The sequence below is a fragment of the Mytilus trossulus genome, chromosome 3 (assembly GCF_036588685.1).
Source record: "Mytilus trossulus isolate FHL-02 chromosome 3, PNRI_Mtr1.1.1.hap1, whole genome shotgun sequence".
Classification (NCBI taxonomy): Eukaryota; Metazoa; Mollusca; class Bivalvia; order Mytilida; family Mytilidae; genus Mytilus; species Mytilus trossulus.
In genome coordinates this window covers 18,865,991-18,887,207 of record NC_086375.1, presented here as the reverse complement: position 1 = coordinate 18,887,207, position 21,217 = coordinate 18,865,991, and the positions used below count along the sequence as shown (strand labels likewise).

Here is a 21,217-nt window from a genome sequence, read left to right as displayed (position 1 = left end):
AGATGTGGTGTGAGTGCCAATGAGACAACTCTCCATCCAAATAACAATTTAAAAATTAAACCATTATAGGTTAAAGTACGGCCTTCAACACGGAGCCTTGGCTCACACCGAACAACAAGCTATAAAGGGCCCCAAAATTACTAGTGTAAAACCATTCAAACGGGAAAACCAACGGTCTAATCTATATAAACAAAACGAGAAACGAGAAACACGTATATATTACATAAACAAACGACAACTACTGTACATCAGATTCCTGACTTAGGACAGGTGCAAACATTCGCAGCGGGATTAAACGTTTTAATGGGCCCAAACCTTCTCCCTTTTTCTGAAACAATAGCATAACATCACAACATATAAAAACATACGATAAAATATCAATTAGCAGATTAAACATGTTTATGAGATCTCAACCCTCCCCCTATACCTCTAGCAAATGTAGAAAAGTAAACGCATAACAATACGTACATTTAAAGTTCAATTCAAGAGAAGACCGAGTCTGATGTCAGAAGATGAAACCAAAGAAAATAAACAGAATGACAATTATACATAAATAACAACAGACTACTAGCAGTTAACTGACATGCCAGCTCCAGACTTCAATTAAACTGATTGAAAGATTATGATTTTTTCATATGAATATCAGGCACAATCCTTCCCGTTAGGGGTTTAGTATCATACAATATAGGTTAGTTTTGTTAGTGCAACTCATAAAGTCAGGATTTTGAGAAGCAATTTCATTAAAGTATTTAAAACATATTGACATAAAACATGTAAAAGTAATTTATATACAATCATTAAACATATAAAACGCTTTTTCTTTTGAATAATATATCATGGCAGATTTTGGCAGTATAAATTGCATATCATCATATTAAACATAAATATAAGTTTTTCATCATCAAGCATACTAATAAAACTATTTTCAAAGTAAAAAGCACGATTAAAAAAGCTATCACGTAAATCTGCATTTATTGGACATTGCAATTAAACATGTTTTTCATTTTCAATATCATTACAATTAAAACATAATCTTTTTTTCTAAACATAAATTCTTGTATCTTCCTATTTCTATTCTAATAGGTACAACACCACACCGAAATGTTTATTGAAAATTCCTACTTCGATAATTTTTTGTAGGAATTTGACTCCCTTTATATTTTTACATGAAGACAACTTTTTAAGGATCATCATTATCCAGTTTTATCATATAGTCCTGGAAGTGTTACAACGAAACAAAATTTAAAATTAAACGCTCTTGAAGTTTTATTGGAACTTCATCAGTTGTGTAAAACACTTATGGGATTGAATTCCAGAGGGACAGTAAAACTCATAAATCGTAAACAAACCGACAACGCCATTGCCTAAAATGAAAAAGACAAACAAGCAACCAATAGTACACATGTCAACATATAAAACTAAGGAATAAGCAACACGAACCCCACCAAACACTGGGGGTGATCTCAGGTGTTCCGGAAGGGTAAGTAGACCCTGCTCCACATTCTCATACATTTCTAATTAAATTTGGCAATTTAGTGAGTTAAGTCTCGTTTAAATGGTAATGATTTGGTCACAACAATCACTGTCCATTGTGATATAATTACATAAGATGTATGTTTCATTATAATACGTTATTCTGATTGGCACATCACGTGTTATTCCTTAAGCAATTCATTACACAATAAAACTTTTAATTCTTGATAACACGAGGTCCGACAATAAAGTGCACAGGTGAATTAAATAAAATAGATAAAAATCGTGTTTTCATGGTCCTATCTTAAAAATTTGATTATAAGTATTGAATGCTACTTTTTGTAACTCCATAGGGCTATACAAGCGTTGACCGTGCGCACATTTGTAGAATAAAGCGCTTTCGTGCTTCATACAAAATCACGGTACTTCGGTCAACGCTTTTACACTCCAATGAAGTTACAAAAAGAAGCATTCAATTTTTCAGTGAATTTTAAAATTATATGCCAAGTCAGAGACATGTCTATACTATGCCTCTGGCCAAGTTATGATTGAACTTCAGCTTGACAGTTTACTTTTTCATATTTTTTATTTCAAGTTCTCATGGAGTTGTGAATATAACCCATCTTCATGAAATACAAAATATGTGTTTTGTTATCGATGCAAGATTAATATCTGATTTTGGGTACAATACACATTAAGAAGGATCTCACTGGGATATGTTTTAACCCTTTCATTCCAAATACAAGAGCTTACAAATTCAGTTTGTAATTGTCTGGCATTTACGGTTACCGCGTGGTCGAACAGAAATCTGATTAATTGAGCAAACTGCCCATAAGTTAACTATTTGTTTACTGTTGCATCTGCTTCGCAATTGATTGTTTGTTGATTTAAAGTATTATCACAAATTCTTTATCGTTTGAAGTGTGTAAATAGATCACCCATGCCTTATCTGAACAGGATGTTTAGTTCCCAGAGAACAACCATGTCACAGAATGCGATGAAGAGAGACAATTTGTTTGGATTAATACGATATGTTTAATCAAATTTCTTTTTTGACATTACTAAGTATTTTATTACATTCTGGTCAGTGCTTTAGATATGAGAGGAATATAGAAAGGAAATTATGCAAAACCCAGTGCAAAGCACTATGCATGGACAACAAGGTAACGTACGCATTATGCACTGATATTTAATGTAGAATCGCAAAAAGAATTAACGAGTCATCCAGATTGATAATGTTTGAAGTGTCTAACAAAATATGTGCGTGGAGGACTAAGCCAGTTATAAAACGATATCGAACTGTCTTATTGTTTTGTTTACAAATCACATCGCGATGACCGTATGTCATTTCGATGTACTGCAATCGCATAAATTTCCATTATGCAAATTAGTTTTGGGTTTTCAACCTATCTCTAAAAAATATAGATCCTCGTTCATTATCTAGACGTTCTAAATAACATTATACTTAATCGCTTTTTTCAAATTCATTTTTTCAATGGATACTCCAATAAATATTTTTATTAGAACTTTATTATGAACACGTACCGAAAATTGTGTTAAAGCTTACAGAAGAATATCTGGAGAACGTTTTGCGACACTCTCGGCAAGACCGGTAACTCAGTACTTGTTTTGCGGGAAAATATGAATGGCTTCTCATTTCCAATCTTTTAGAAAAATCGTTTTTTTATAGTCCACAATCAGTTGCACTGCACTAAAATAAGAATAGTAGAATAGAATTATATACAACAAGGTGAAAATTATAAACGAGTCTAAATTGAAAACTACGTTCAAACATGATTGCGTTGGATAAAAAAACCGCAATTTTTATACGTGTGCATGTTAAACAAATTTCGTTGTAGAAGGGTCTAAAAACAGCAAAAACAACATTTTCCAAAAGACCAAAAAAGTGAAAAAGTATATTTCAACAAAACGCATTTGACTAACAGGTCGAACAACTGATGTGCTTGAACCCGGCTGACTGCCATTGGCGATTGCCAAATAAAATTGATCACAAGATGTAACAAAATGGATCTTAAAATAATTTTAATACTAAACAGAAAAACTTTTTAAACTTGTGGCCGCGATGTTATGCCACAAACATACGGTGTCAATATATTTAAGTACACCAGATCCGGATTTCGACAATAAATGTCTCTTCAGTGATGTTAGGGATCGAAACGGTATTTTGAAGGCCATATTAAGAGTATCCTCATTTTTAAAAAAAAGTACCCTAATTTTTTAGATAAACTCTTGAATTTAAAGAGTCAAAATAGGATGAACGGATCATATAAACCGGAGGGAAAATATGATACAAAGCCCAAACAAAAAAATATAAACGAGTCTAAATTGAAAACTACGTTCAAACCTATGATTGCGTTGGATAAAAAACCGCAATTTTTATACGTGTGCATGTTCAACAAATTTCGTTGTAGAAGGGTCTTAAAAACAGCACAAACAACATTTTCCAAAAGACCAAAAAAGTGAAAAAGTATATTTCAACAAAACGAGGTGAAAATTATATATACACGTAACCGTAATATCAATATAGCTTATACCAACAAACCATTGAAAGTTACTCTGGGACTATTATTATATTAGTATAATAGTCCCATGTATACTGATTTGTATCACTACAATATAATATTTATTACGATGCGGTTGAAGTTCCTGTCATTTATTCATCATCTGCGCACAAACTTGTATCCGAAAAAAATATTTCTCTGTAAATGACCCCAGGCTCAGTTTCAGGTATGTGGTCTGTTTCTGTGACATGACCATCCACAAGAACCTGTTCAGTACTTCAGTACTTTGATTAACATTAATTAGCAGCCGGAGCGTCTTTCGTTTGAAGCTAGTTAATTAAAATGAGAATTATAGGTTAGACAATACTTGGTCACGTTTTATGAAGATATGCTTTAAATTTTCACAAAACATGACCAAGTATTGTCTGACCAATTTAAAACATAATCACACTTTCGAATGACCTTAAACATTATCCTTTCCCCGTTGTGTTATTCAAACCTAAATAAGAGTTCCCATTTCATAATGCACATACATTTCTGTTTTAATGATATGAAATAATCATTATGATCGGTTTATTTTTTGGTTTACTCCTGGTTTGCCCACTTTAAATTCTACCAATTATCTATTAGTAAAGAAAAAGGTTTAATGAGCATACAATTGTATAGTCTGTTCCAACATAGGTATATAGTTTGTAAGTGTTTTCTATATATTCAGGTTTTTTTTATTAGAGCAAAGTTATTAAAAAAATAAAATATTTTTCTCAATAATTTAATATAAATTCATTCAATTCATTCAACATACATACATTTACACAACAAATAATAAAAAAAATATTATTCAGTCACAAAGGTGTCTTTATAGTTTATTAGTAAAGAAAAAGGTTTAATGAGCATACAATTGTATAGTCTGTTCCAACATAGGTATATAGTTTGTAAGTGTTTTCTATATATTCAGGTTTTTTTTATTAGAGCAAAGTTATTAAAAAAATAAAATATTTTTCTCAATAATTTAATATAAATTCATTCAATTCATTCAACATACATACATTTACACAACAAATAATAAAAAAAATATTATTCAGTCACAAAGGTGTCTTTATAGTTTATTAGTTTCTGAATAATTTTTCATGATATAGATACATAAATACAAGATCTCTTTTATTGCAACCACAATTTAATAAATTAATCAATTTTATAAATGCATTGCATAAGGAAATATGTAAAATGAGGAGGAATACAATTTTTATGTATATGATACATCAAAAGTCACAAAACATATTTACAAAGTCATAATTTACAATATTTCACTTCATTGTTCAGTTCAAATGGAGAAGATGGGTAATCTACCACGTTGATGAATCTTTTTTGGTATCTGTTTTTTAGATGTTGGAGTCTGGTGTCTATTACTCATGCTACTCTGTATCATCGTCGATTTGGTGGGCGGGCTCCTGCTGCTGCATACTGGATAATGTTGCATTCTGTTAGTGCCTGTGTCTTCTTCAATGATCTTTAGATGTTTGGATGGGCGTGTTTAAGTCTCTTTAGACTTCTTAAGTTTGTTGTGCCATCCTTCTAGGTTATTTTTGGTTCGGGGTCCCTCTGTGTAGTAGTGATTCCATAAATACCGGTAGCTTTTAACCCATTACTCTGTCATGTTTTCTGTAAATGAAGTTGTAGCGGGTATATTTTCAGCTTCTCCCATGTCATCTTAACATCCTCAACCATATGGGTTGGAACAAGAGGTAGTACTGTAGCTCCTCGTCTCAGTTGAATAATGTCTTCATTTTCTTTATAATAGGACTGTAGTCCATATTTCTGTGTCTCTATTGCCAAATACACTGGGTGAAGATGAAGAAAATGCTAGCTTGGATGCAGATTACTGTTCAAATTGTGTCATATTTATAGTTTGGCTACTAAACAGTTGCATTTATATTCTAGTTGTTAAACTACTGAATCTGAATCTGTTAGAATTAGTTGGATATTTTTATATTAAATCTCAGAACAGTGTATTTTATTAAAATTAAAAAAAAAGAGTTGAATAAAGTCAAAGATATTCAAATGAGATGTATTCTGATAAAATTTAATCTTAAGTTTCATTCTTTTACTTTTACTTTTTCTTTTTCAGAATGTACCAATAATTAAAACTATTTATTGAAAAATTGGAATAATAATTCATTTTTTAAGTACACGTTTTTCTAAAAAAAAAATTAAAATAAAAATACATTTTCCTGTCTAATTTGTTACCTTGTTGATTATCAAAAACGTCAAACCAAAAAAAGTTTTACGGCCTGCAATGCGGTGACGTTGCGATTATGGTGAATATTTCGAAGTTTTGTTGGATTGTTTCTCAAAGAATACAACTTTGTAAAGCTGTATACTGTAAAAACGAAGTAGGTGACCCAATCTATGTTTTGCATCGTTATAACTGAAATTTAGGTATCAAAAACATATGCTTTTTAAAGAAAAATCTAATCTAAATCTTGATTTAAAAAAACATCAACTTAGATTGATCGTAAGTCATGAACAATTCTGTATACTTACGATCAATCTTAGTTCTAAGTTTCTTAGTGTCATATATAGTGAAACCGACTCTAAAATGTAGAAAAATACAACCATATAAACCCACTAAGAAGGATTTTTCTTTTTACAGCTATCTAAAAATATTTTGCATTGTCCAAAAAATTTTATATTTAAAAAAAAATTCACCATTTATAAAATGTGAAACTGAAATTTTTACTGTGTATTGTTTTGATCGGTTGTTTCTAACATACGTTTGCAAAGTTTACATAAACTTTGACTAACTGTGCACTCAGTCTTGCTAATTATGCGTCTACAGTTTGTCCCTCATCGTTTATTAGTAAAAACGCTACATTTGTTTCTATGCAGTGAAATCTTCTCCCTAGTGCCTATCATATCGTAAAATTAAACGTTTACTTACATAAAAGAATAACTTGCGAAGGAAGTATAATGCACTCACTGTGTAGCTCAATGGTATAACACTTCTCCAAGTTAAGTCCGTTAGTTTTTTTTCTTTGTGGGGCCTTTTATATCTTCCTATCAATCTATAAAGGTGCATGCAATCATTGGATTTTTAGCATGTGATATAATAAGATGAAATTGAGAATGGAAATGGGGAATGTGTCAAAGAGACAACAATCCGACCATAAAACGGACAACAGCAGAAGGTCACCAACAGATCTTCAATGCAGCGAGAAATTCCCGCACCCGGAGGCGTCCTTCAATTGGCCCTAAACAAATATATATAGTAGTTCAGTGATAATGAACGCCATACTAAACTCCAAATTGTACACAAGAAACTAAAATTAAAAATAATACAAGACTAACAAAGAGTATCTTCTTATTTTTGCAGGAAGCCTGTGCTACATTTTGTTTACCTCAAAACCTGTACAGATTTTGGATAGCGAATTGTGATGAGCCTGTAAGTGTAGAATATAACTATTATGTCTTTTTATACAAATGGTTGAAAAATAACTAATTCTTTCTTTTCTATTTTGTATATTAAATTCATTCAACCGATCTCTACAACCAAGTTTATTTTTTATTGCGAGAACCCTGAGGGGTTAACGCAGCATTTATTAAACGATCTCTGTAGTCTTTCGGAACACTTGAAGTCTTTTCGAAACACATCTGTTCTTATTTTTGGGCAACTAATGTAATTTACTGATCTAACGAATTTTCATTACCGTTTTGCATTTACTATAGAGATAAGTGTTTATCGACATTGAATAATATATCCTACATCACTACCACATCACTAGTTAATTGATCAGAGATATATAGATACCTACACTGCAACAACACCCTGTATTACCCCGATACAGATAAAACCGGACGTTGACGCGTTCAAATCAAACACACCGTGTAACACTGAGTTCAGACAGTAAGAAATTCAAACTTTTAAAGACAATCCAATATCTATTCTTCGGATAATTTGCTCCAATATATTCTTTGCCATAATACTCAATAGCTACTAAAAGGTTTTTCAAAAATGATAAAACGTGCTTGGTATTTTTAAACATTCAAAACTTAATGTTTCTCGTACCTCATAGTTTTTAAAACATACATTTTTGAAAACTGTATAGTATAAGTTAACAAACTTATAAAGATCGTTTGTTTATATTGTATCTAGAAACAAAAAATATACACGTTTCAAGGTGTCTTTATTTTCATGTTGTGTACGCTTCGTTGTCATTACCCCTTTTTATACTGTACGCTTCGTTGACACAATATTGCGTTTGTCAATGAATTTTGCATGTATTAATAAAATCAACGGTACCAATTTTGTTGCACCAGATGCGCATTTCGACAAAACATGTCTCTTTAGTGATGCTCGTGGCCAAAATATTTGAAATCCAAAGCATATATAAAAGATGAAGAGCTATAATCCAGAAGGTCCAAAAAGTATAGCCAAATTCGTGAAAGGAATCAGAGCTTTGCATGAGGGAGATACATTCCTTAATTTATAATAAATTTCTAATATTTTGTAACAGCAAATTTTAATAACACAAAAAATCCGTATTTTCATGCCAGAACCGAAGTACTGGCTACTGGGCTGGTGATACCCTCGGGGACTAATAGTCCACCAGCAGAGGCATCGACCCAGTGGTAGTAATAAAATCAACGGTACCAATTTTGTTGCACCAGATGCGCATTTCGACAAAACATGTCTCTTCAGTGATGCTCGTGGCCAAAATATTTGAAATCCAAAGCATATATAAAAGATGAAGAGCTATAATCCAAAAGGTCCAAAAAGTATAGCCAAATTCGTGAAAGGAATCAGAGCTTTGCATGAGGGAGATACATTACTTAATTTATAATAAATTTCTAATATTTTGTAACAGCAAATTTTAATTACACAAAAAATCCGTATTTTCATGCCAGTACCAAAGTACTGGCTACTGGGCTGGTGATACCCTCGGGGACTAATAGTCCACCAGCAGAGGCATCGACCCAGTGGTAGTAATAAAATCAACGGTACCAATTTTGTTGCACGATGCTTTGATATGATTATAACCAATATGCATGTTTGAAAATAATAATTTACCACCATACCATGCAGACAGCAACCCATAACGTCCGTTGTATTGTCGAAAAACTCTTGGAGTAAATTTTTACAATGTAAAAAAATCCTCATATAAAAGAAACTGTGAATTGGTAGGAAAATACAATAACTCGACGGATGCAACTATAGCTAAGCATACAGATACACACGTCCGATTTCTAATTTGATAGCATTTTTGAAAGTGTTTACCATACGACAGTCAATGTACGTCATATTCTGTAAATGTATGTGCCTGTTCAAGGCAAAGAGCGTGTAATTTAGTAGTTATATTTATTTTTTGTTCACTTTTTTGTGCATACATTGGACCGTTAGTTTTCTCGTATGAATTGTACTACATTTGTCATTTCGGTGAGTTATAGCGGTGTGGGCTTTGTTCATTGTTAAAGGCCGTACGATGACCTATAGTTGTTCATATTTTATTTTTTATATTTTTTTAATGTCGGGGCTTTTTTTAGCCGACTGTATGGTATAGGTTTTCCTCATTGTTAAATATTGTACATTGGACTATAATAATTGCTTTGTACACCCACTACATTTAAACTTTGGTGGAAAGTTGTCTCATTGGCCATCACACCACATCTACAAAGCTTTATGAGTAAAAAAAAATAATAAAAAAAATAAAGCAGTCGGAATGACATCTATGGCATTCGGCAAATTAAGTTCAACGAGCTCCTCCATGTATGTCTCGTCTATGCGAATTTGGACCAACATCGGCATTTGGAAGAGCCTCAAATTGTGAAAAGGAAGTCCAGTCCCTTTGTTTGAACTTTTTTTTTGTTGTAATATGATTAATCAGACTAGACTTCGTGAACTTTGCCATTTCCCGTGCATTTGATTTTATGCGACAATGCTTTACTTATAAAGATATTTACTGATTGTGCCAAAGCCATGTGAATCCGGACGTTGACGCGTTCGAAGCGATTATCAGGACAACATTTGGGATGACAACAATTTCGAATGCCTCTCTAGAACTTATTTGAGTATATATAAATATGTCAATGTGTATGTTAGTTCATTTATTCAATCATACAGTTGTTGTAAGTTTTACATATTGTATAAAACGTTTGATAAAACTGATAGATGCAAACGCACAGACATGGTGAACTTTCATACGGTTTATGATATAAACAATGCTGAATATCTTTTCGTGCATAAACCTTTGCGTATTAATACCTTTAGCAATACTAAATAACTATACATTGAATTACAACGTGCCTTCAAATGTGCTCTAGAACTTAGAATAAACGCAATATCATACAAAATAAATTTTCTCTTACTGTATTGTTCGTTCCACAAAATGTGTCGCGTTCGTTGTGCGTTTTGAAATAATCACTATACAGTTCGTTGACAAAAACCGTCACAAATCACTTCCTTGTCAAGGTTTTCGAGATGGTGTCGGCGACCCTTTTTCTGTATTTAATGGTAAATGTGTATCTGTTAACTAAGTCAAAGTAGTTGAACTTTAAATATCTGTCATACAAAGCCAAAATTTAAATATTTAACCAGCGTACATCTGCTTGAAATGTTTCTATTGAAAATTGAGACGTTCAATGTTATTCCAGATGAAATGAATATATTCCAGTGGAAATAATGTTTCAAAAGTATGATACAGACATTAAAACTTTAATGACTTCAGGGGAGGATCCAGGGATTTGGAAAAGGGGGGGGCGAAGTTTTTAATAATTTTGGGACCTTCTTTTGACTAAAAAACATAAAATAAGTGTGAAATGCACTTTTTAAACGGTTCACGGCGTGGGCATGTTTACACTTATCTATGGTGGAGTTGACCTGTGCGTGAAAAAAACGTCACTCAGTCATTTTGAAAATTCAAATTACAGTTACACATTGCTTAGGCTGAGGATGTAAACCATGATACCTTCAAAACGACACAGGATTGAGCAAGAACGAATTTGCTTTTATTTCACAATTCAACCAAAAAGAAAGTAATACTCTATTACTCTCATGAAAACAATCCCCACCAATATTATTTACCTACGAAAACGTGTTGAACCCCAGATGCCCCAGCCTATTTTAAAATAACATGATAGCTGAATAATAATTCCCAGTCAGTATAAGCTCTAGATAGATTTAAAGTCTAAGGTACGAACCATTTGATTTGATGAGGAAGTCTAAGGTATTTGAGAGAGGAAAATCTGACTCTGATTTTTTGCATTAAATAAAAATTCTGGCCGTACGTATTTGGATTGAAAACAATTATCTTTAACAATAAACGGAAATTTCCAACAAAATATTAAGCATTAAGTGATCATGTTGAATAAAAAACAGGTGTATTATTTTGAGGCTCGGGTTTGCATGTCTGACCGGAACCGCAGAGCTGATATATTGAATACTTTTTTCAACACCAGACAGCAACTTGACTGCTGAGTGTGGCCTTTGTGTCTCCATTTGTCGACCGTCATTCACAAATTCGTTGTCATTTCAGACTCATTCGTAGCCTTTGGTTGATTTGGAACCCCTTACCTCCCTCAGTTTTGTTGGGTGAAATATCTCCACCAAACATTTGGATAAAAATTACTTGTTTGACTTTTTTAACTCGTTTCGGTCGTATTGTAATTCATCGAATAGACCGTCGTATTTCTTGTTTACGACAAGAAATCTGTGAGGTAATGCTAACTTAACATACAACAAACGAGAATTTCCATGTCTATTTTTAACTGAAAATTTCCACATCAAATATATCAGTACATAGCTTTGGATCCATACTATCATTTTATGATAGACAATTAATAGGGAAAATACAGCATATAAAATGTCCAACCCTTACACTTTACAGCAACTATAGAATATGCATGCCCCACGCCGTGAACCGTTTAAAAAGTGCATTTCACACTTCTTTTATGTTTTTTAGTCCAAAGAAGGGCACCTCACTAATTATTAAAAACTTTGCTCCCCCCCTTTACAAATTCCTGGATCCTCCCTTGAAGTCATTAAAGTTTTAATGTCTGTATCATACTTTTTGAAACTTTATTTACATTGGAATATATTCATTAACAGTTCATTTCATTTGGAATAACATTGAAAGTCTCAATTTTCAATAGAATCATTTCAAGCAGATGTACGCTGGTTAAATATTTAAATTTTGGCTTTGTATGACTACTTTGACTTAGTTAACAGATACACATTTACCATTAAATACAGAAAAAGGGTCGCCGACACCATCTCGAAAACCTTGACAAGAAAGTGATTTGTGACGGTTTTTGTCAACGAACTGTATAGTGATTATTTCAAAACGCACAACGAACGCGACACATTTTGTGGAACGAACAATACAGTAAGAGAAAATTTATTTTGTATGATATTGCGTTTATTCTAAGTTCTAGAGCACATTTGAAGGCACGTTGTAATTCAATGTATAGTTATTTAGTACTGCTAAAGGTATTAATACGCAAAGGTGTATGCACGAAAAGATATTCAGCATTGTTTATATCATAAACCGTATGAAAGTTCACCATGTCTGTGCGTTTTGCATCTATCAGTTTTATCAAACGTTTTATACAATATCTAAAACTTACAACAACTGTATAATTGAATAAATGAACTAACATGCATACTGACATATTTATATATACTCAAATAAGTTCTAGAGAGGCATTCGAAATTATTGTCATCCCAAATGTTGTCCTGATTATCGCTTCGAACGCGTCAACGTCCGGATTCATTTGTATCGGGGTTATTTCTGTTTGTCTTTTTCATTTTTAGCCATGGCGTTGTCAGTTTGTTTTAGATTTATGAGTTTGACTGTCCCTTTGGTATCTTTCGTCCCTCTTTTTTTATACGGGGTGAACAAGTGTATTACGATATTTCTCAACTCGAGACAGTTAAATTTTATTATTTAAAGCGCGAGGCTTGCCGAGCTTTTTAAATAATTAAAATTTAACTGTCGAGAGTGGAGACATATCGTAATACACGGGTTACAGTGGTGGAATCTGTTTCTCTTATTGCTTTTATCCTTCCTTTTCAAAGATTTGAGGAAAGTTGTGTACTTTTGATGTGACGTCATCAGGCATATGGGCGCTTTTTTTTATGACGTCACAATAAGAAAATTCAGAAGAGAACAATAAAATTTAACGTCACAATTAAATTTCAACCAATCATTTGCCGAGAACATATTTTTCACTGGTGAGGAGAAACCTTTTTCTCACACCGGTCAGGAAATGTTAAAATAGCACACAAATTAGAGAAGCATGTTTTCCAAGACTTGTTGACATATATAACAAAACTAAAAACTAAAATTTATGCAGCTAGTACAAAAAAATTACAAAATTATTCAAAAACGTGACAATCTGGAAGACACAAAAAACATCTTCTTCTATAAGCATTTCCTGGCAGATATTTTACATTAGAAACAGAAATATCAAGTTATTGCTATACACACAAAAAATAACTGTATAAAATTATTTACACGGGTTCCCATTTCGTATTAGTTAATTCTTTTTTACCTGAAAAATTGCACTAATATGTTTAATTTTTAATAAAGATTTTGACACCTAAGGCGAAATGAGAATAAGCCGGTGATATGATTTTGGGCACAGGACGTTTGCGCTTGTTTACCTGTAGAACGATAGCGCTTCAATACTATGGACATTTGCGCTTTTAATTTTGATTCACCTGTATTTAAATGGCCGCACATTTGCGCTTTTTACATAAGTCGTCTACCTGTAATTTAAATGAGAAGAAATAAATACGTGAATAAATTGAACTTTTGTTTATCAATAGTACGTCAAATGGTCCAGAATCCTTCCATGCCCAATACAATGAATGAACAGGGACCCAAGTCAAGAATTGAAAAAGAGAAACTTGTTTATGTATTTGAAATATGGGCGAAATACCAGTCAGAACAAATATTAAGAGCTAAATTTGTTCACTCCTTGGCTTCAGATATCAAGCGAAAACTAACCCATGATGACTGTACGTACTGATGTCTTTATAATGTTTATTTTTGATAGCTCAGTTTATGTAAACTTTTAAAGACATATCAATGTGCTATGACATGAATTTGCCTTGAAATTATTTTTAAACATAAAGAAAAATATGACTTTAACTCTGCCATGTCAAACCTGCTTGTACCAAGCCCAGATAATAAAGGATGTTAGTTATTAAACCAAAATATTGCAAAAGCGCAAATATCCTATGTAAAAAAAGAAAAGTCATTTGTTAAAAGCGCAAATGTCCAATGCTTTGGAGCGCAAGTGTCCAAAAAATAAGCGCACGTCCCGCGGCGAAATTTGTCATTGCCTTTCAAATTCAAGATACATTTGACCTCAATCTATTTGTACCAAAGACAACAAGCTCCAACCAAACCCTTGAAGTGAAAGAGTTTGAAACCACAACTTTATACTCGTTCAAACAAATATCCCTTTTTTATTTCTAGCCTGTCCCTTTGTAGATAAGCGAAAAATAAATGAAGCAGTTGTTTTGATGCTTTTATACGGTTGTGGATGATAATAAACTCACCACAGATACCAGGATTAAAATTTTACATTTACGCCAGACACGCGTTTCGTCTACAAAAGACTCTCCAGTGACGCTCGAATCACATTTTTTAGCTCACCTGGCCCGAAGGGCCAAGTGAGCTTTTCTCATCACTTGGCGTCCGTCGTCCGTCGTCGTCCGTCGTCGTCGTCCGTCGTCGTTAACTTTTACAAAAATCTACTCCTCTGAAACTACTGGGCCAAATCAAACCAAACTTGGCCACAATCATCATTGGGGTATCTAGTTTAAAAAATGTGTTGCGTGACCCGGTCAACCAACCAAGATGGCCGTCACGGCTAAAAATAGAACATAGGGGTAAAATGCAGTTTTTGGCTTATAACTCAAAAACCAAAGCATTTAGAGCAAATCTGACATGGGGTAAAAATGTTTATCAGGTCAAGATCTATCTGCCCTGAAATTTTCAGATGAATCGGTCAATCGGTTGTTGGGTTGCTGCCCCTGAATTGGTAATTTTGAAGAAATTTTGCTGTTTTTGGTTATTATCTTGAATATTATTATAGTTAGAGATAAACTGTAAACAGCAATAATGTTCAGCAAAGTAAGATCTACAAATAAGTCAACATGACCAAAATGGTCAGTTGACCCGTTTAGGAGTTATTGCCCTTTATAGTCAATTTTTAACAATTTTTCGTAAATTAAAGTAATCTTTTACAAAAATCTTCTCCTCTGAAACTACTTGGCCAAATTAATCCAAACTTGGCCACAATCATCTTTGGGGTATCTAGTTTAAAAAATGTGTGGCGTGACCTGGTCAACCAACCAAGATGGCCACCACCGCTAAAAATAGAACATAGGGGTAAAATGCAGTTTTTGGCTTATAACTCAAAAACCAAAGCATTTTGAGGAAATCTGACATGGGATAAAAATGTTTATCAGGTCAAGAACTATCTGCCCTGAAATTTTCAGATGAATCGGTCAATCGGTTGTTGGGTTGCTGCCCCTGAATTTGTAATTTTGAGGAAATTTTGCTGTTTTTGGTTATTATCTTGAATATTATTATAGATAGAGATAAATTGTAAACAGCAATAATGTTCAGCAAAGTAAGATCTACAAATAAGTCAACATGACCAAAATGGTCAGTTGACCCCTTTAGGAGTTATTGCCCTTTATAGTCAATCTTTAACCATTTTTCATAAATCTAAGTAATCTTTTACAAAATCTCCACTGAAACTACTAGGCCACAATCATCTTTGGGGTATCTAGTTTGAAAAATGTGTCCGATGACCTGGTCATTCAACCAAGATGGCTGCCACGGCTAAAAATAGAACATAGGGGTAAAATGCAGTTTTTTGCTTATAACTATGAAACCAAAGCATCTAGAGCAAATCTGACAAGAAGTTAAATTGTTAATCAAGTCAATATCTATCTGCCCTGAATTTTTCAGATGAATTGGACAACTGGTTGTTGGGTTGCTGCCCTCCAATTGGTAATTTTTAAAGAAATTTTGCCGTTTTTGGTTATCTTGAATACTATTATAGATAGCGATAAACTGTAAACAGCAATAATGTTCAGCAAAGTAAGATCTACAAATAAGTCAACATGACCTAAATGGTCAATTGACCCCTTAAGGAGTTATTGCCCTTTATAGTCAATTTTTAACAATTTTCATTAATTTGGTAAATTTATGTAAATTTTTACCAAATATAGTTCTCTGTTACTAATGGGCAAAGTTCATGATAGATATAATTGTAAGAAGCAAAATCGTTCAGTAAAGTAAGAACTTCAAACACATCACCATCACCAAAATACAATTTTGTCATTAATCCATTTGTGTCCTTTGTTTAATATGCACATAGACCAAGGTGAGCGACACAGGCTCTTTAGAGCCTCTAGTTTTAAAAGGCCAAATAAAGTACGAAGTTAAAGAAAATTGGGGGCCAAAAATTCCTAAATGTTTTACCAAATACAGCTAAGGTTGTCTTTTTCTGAGATAGAAAAGCCTTTGTTTTTTTTTAATTTAAAGTTTTGTTTACAGTTAATTTATAATCATGAACATATTAATGATATCTCAAGTCAACACAGAAGTGCTGACTACTGGGCTTGTGATACCCTCGGGGGAATAAATCTCCAGCAGCAGTGGCATCGACCAAGTGGTTGCAAATAAACTCATCATAGAAACCAGGATTAAAATTTCATATTTATGCCAGACGCGCGTTTTGTTTACACGCGTCACGCGTCACGCGTCACGCTCGAAAAATGTTTTAAAGGACAAATAGAGTACGAAGTTGAAGAGCATTGGGGACCAAAAATTCCTAAAAGTTTTGCCAAATACAGTTGAGATAAAAATAAGAATAAAAAGAAGAATTTTGATAGTCTTAAATCCAAGCAATAAAAATGTTAATTGATAAATTAATAAATCTCAAAAACATCAAAATTTCAAAACGATAGACACATGTAGCATTGAAAATGAAAAAAAACCCAACATTAATGTTAATATCAACACTATTTTTCACATATCTTGATTATATAGTACATGTATTAGTGGGAGATATTATGCAAATAGTTGTGCAAATCGTGATACCAGCATGAAATTTTGTACGATTGTTAATCAAATGGTAATTAAAAAAAATCAGATGCTGGCCTTTAAAAAATTCCATTTAATCAAGATGGCCGCCGATCATTTTGCAAATGACGTCGTACCCAATTGGCTACATTTTGTAATTTCCCTTGAAAGCTGTATTATAGGTATAATCCAATGAAATTTTGATAAAAGATAAACTACAGTTTTTAAAGTACGACAAAACAATACATAAATTAAGAAAATGATCGACTTCGGTTCCAAAATTTCAGCAGAAACAACGTTGAAATGTCATTGTTATAATTTCCATCAACTAAACAAGAGTTGTCACTTTCTTTGTTAAGTTCAATGCCTAATTTGGTTAACACAAGAATGTGTCCATTGTACACGGATGGCCAACTCGCACTATCATTTCCTATGTTAAGTGGACCGTGAAATTGGGGGAAAACTCTTATTTAGGATTTAAATTAGAAAAATCATATCATAGGGGACATGTAAACTAAGTTTCAAGTTGATTGGATTTCGACTTCATCAAAAACTACCTTGACCAAAAACTTTAACCTGAAATTTGCACTATCATTTTCTATATTGAGTGGACCGTGAAATTGGGGGTAAAACTCTTATTTAGGATTTAAATTAGAAAGATCATATCATAGGGGACATGTAAACTAAGTTTCAAGTTGATTGGATTTCAACTTCATCAAAAACTACCTTGACCAAAAACTTTAACCTGAAATTTGCAATATCATTTTCTATGTTTAGTGAAGCATGAAATTGGGGTCAAAACTCTAATTTGGCCTTAAAATTAGAAAGATCATAGCATGGGGCACATGTGCAATAAATTGTAAGTTGATTGGACTTCAACTTCATCAAAAACTACCGTGACCAAACACTTTAACCTGAAGCGGGGCAGACGGACGGACGAACGGAAGAACGAAAGAACGAACGGACGCACCAACCAAAAAACAAAATGCCCCTTTACTATCGTAGGTGGGGCATAAAACCAGGTTGCCTTTCTTTAATTATCTGACATTTGCCAATACAAAAACCGGACAAGGAAGACCAGAACGGAAGCATTTACATTTACCAGCACAGCTTGATTTTTTTGCCTCCGCATTTCAAAAGTTCCTGACACGAGGTTGCAACAGCAGAAAAAGAAGTTCATTTTGGTTTCCAACTGTCATTGATGTTTCTTTTATCCTACCCAGTACATGTACCTGTCGAATACATAAAATAGGTTGAGCCTATATGCTTCTCTTTTGACGTGTTCCGGAAAAAAACCTTTTGTAGGCGAGACTGCATCATAAGGCCGCTGTTTCCTTGCAAACAATTCAATAATGTTTATCTCTATCTTTAATAATATTAGTGAAAGTTACCTAAAACTGCAAAATTTCCTTAAAATTACCAATTGCACCAACCCAACAATGGGTTGTTCTGTACGTCTGAAGATTTCAGAGCTGATAGCTGACCTATTGAACATCTGTTGTCCCACGTTATAATTGCTTTAAGGCCTTAGCTTTTGAGATAGAAGCCAAAAACTGCATTTGACCCCTATGTTTTAGTTTTAGCCATAGTGGCAATGTGTTTTGATGGATTAAAGCTTTGGATACAATTTATAAACTACATACCTTTGGAATATTTAGCTTAAGTTTCAACCGACCGTGTAAGGGCTGTATAGCCAGTCAAGGTAGTTAAAACTTAATTACATTTCTTTGTGAAGTTTGAAGTTATTTGGCACAGTAGGTTTAGAGGAGAATATTCTTGAAATATCTTTCGACGACTACGACAAAGAAAGACGACGGACGACGACGGACACCAAGTGGTGGCATCAGGTCACATAGGGACCTTCGGACCTGTTGAGCTGATTAAAGGAGGATTTTCAAGTTTCCGGACTTAAACAATCTTTTAGCAGTTTTTCCTTTGTGATTTCCTTTGTTAATTAATGTTTCATTGTCATTTTGCTTAGTTCTTCTGTTGCCTATTCTGATTGCGGACTCGGACTTCTCGGCGTTTCACGTTTATGCATTTTGGCACAACTTTTCCGCATGAAAATTTCTACGTATCTCGTTTTTAAAGTACTCTTTTCCGCATTGTTTTTACATTGATTTTGTTAAAGGTTATTCTAATTTTCAATGCATGACCGGACTTCTCCTACTCTGAGCTTGACTATGCGTATTGCTCTGTATTTGTTGATTCTTCGTTGGTTAGAAGAATTTTAACGCCTAATTCAAGTCGGAAGCCTCTGGACTTTGTAATATATTGTATTAGAATAATTAATCATGTGTGTATAAATTTGGTCTATTTACTGTCTCCTGATTGGTTAAAAGTATTAGTTTTATTTTCAATGTTGTCAATTTTTATGGTGACACGCCCATTCTGACGTGCAATTCTAATTGTTCTAATGAAGTTATATGCAATACTAAGACTCTGTTCACAAAACTAGTTTACTAGAATTATTCATTCTTTACCTTCAGTGTCGCTTTTCCTTTTTCTGCAGGAGCCTGTTTTTAACTAGGAATCCATGATGATTATCGTTACTAGGTTAATATGGTTAATGTTATTGAGAAACATCACCCGCTGAGTTATATCCAGGAAGAATAGTTTAAAAGGAATGATGACAAGCTATAGAAATCAAGGTTAAGACAGAACAACAAATGACTATTACATTTATATAAATGTCTACAAAAAAATCAGTGTCGAAATTTTAGTGATTTTTTGCCTCACTTGCCTCAAGGGTAGTTATGGCCTTGGGCATCGTTAAAGTCCACACTGCATCTAGAGTCCACAGCACCGCTATAGTCCGTGGTGTAACTGCCAGTGAGACGATACCTCACAAGAGACTAAAAGGACACGGAAATTAATTCTTTGTTACTTTAAACAATACAGTTTATCAGTATAATATGCATAAATATACACTTTACAAGTTATATATAGCGTTAACAAACACATAAATAAGAAACGTCAGAAATATCAGTCACATATTACAGTGGCAGATCCAAAATGGGGGATCCGGGGATTGGAACCCCCTTTTTTGGGACGATCAATGCATTTGAATGGGGACATGTGGTTTGAAACCCCCCTCCCTTTATCCTGTGTTAGGAACCACCCTTTTTAAAACGGCTAGATCCGCCCCTGTATTATACACATGGTGAGTTTCAGACTACATATACTATACATATTTATTAAATATTATTAGAAGTATAAGGATAATGCTCTTTTCCTCATACCAAACATAGCTTTCCTGCCTTGTTCAGCCTAGTGGTTTTGAGTAATATAAAATTTACAATTATAATGAAATAACACACCCAGATAACAAAAATAATCTACAATATCTAATGGTTTACCATTATAAATCCCTGTCTAAGTAAGACTAATTTTCCCACCTTAACAAGACAATAACAATCAAAACCAAGAAGTAAACAAAGATTCACAAAACCAAAGGACATTTACATTAACAGTTATACTAATAATTAAGAAACAACACAAACTCCACTAAAAAACCGGGAGTGAAATCAAGTGCTCCGGAAGGGTAAGCATTTCCTGCACCGTATAACTATATGTCATCGTACGGCCTACATCAATGAGCAAAGCTCATACCGCATAGTCAACTATAAAAGGTCCCGAAATGACAAAAGTACAGAATGCAACATCAATTTCATTATTCTTCGAGAACTTTGAAATGTAATAATGATAACAAATCATGGTTACAGTTTTTAATTTGTTTTACGTTTGAAAATGTTTAAAGCTAAATCAGAATTGATGAATATTGATTTTAGATTGTGTGGATGTATGCTATCTATTTACATGTATCCGACATATAATTGGCAATTGTATATGCCACATTCATTTAATATTATACAATTTGGTCATTTTTCATTTTTCATTTATTACGCAATCGTTTTTTATAACCATCAAACACCCTCGTAAAATAAATTGATTACTTATAACTAGACGTGTTATATCTATAAATATATAGTGGTATATTATTGTTAATTGCAGTTTGTGAATTGTATTGGAACTTGTCAAGTACTAGGTATGTACAAATAAGCTGAAAAGGGAATTTCATTCGAGATAGATATAGGAAGATGTGGTGTGAGTGCCAATGAG

At 33.3% G+C, this 21,217-nt stretch overlaps 1 protein-coding gene across 1 annotated transcript in view; it reads left to right on the top strand.

Annotated features, from left to right (window-relative positions):
* The first annotated feature begins 2,427 nt into the window (after window positions 1-2,427).
* The window catches only part of LOC134710317 (uncharacterized), a 176,809-nt gene continuing 158,019 nt past the window's right edge, over window positions 2,428-21,217 (top strand). The window contains exons 1-3 of the mRNA XM_063570626.1: window positions 2,428-2,636; window positions 7,366-7,434; window positions 21,110-21,143. Coding sequence (XP_063426696.1) covers window positions 2,505-2,636; window positions 7,366-7,434; window positions 21,110-21,143 — 235 coding nt within the window. The 5' untranslated portion in view covers window positions 2,428-2,504. The remainder of the gene's footprint in view (window positions 2,637-7,365; window positions 7,435-21,109; window positions 21,144-21,217) is intronic.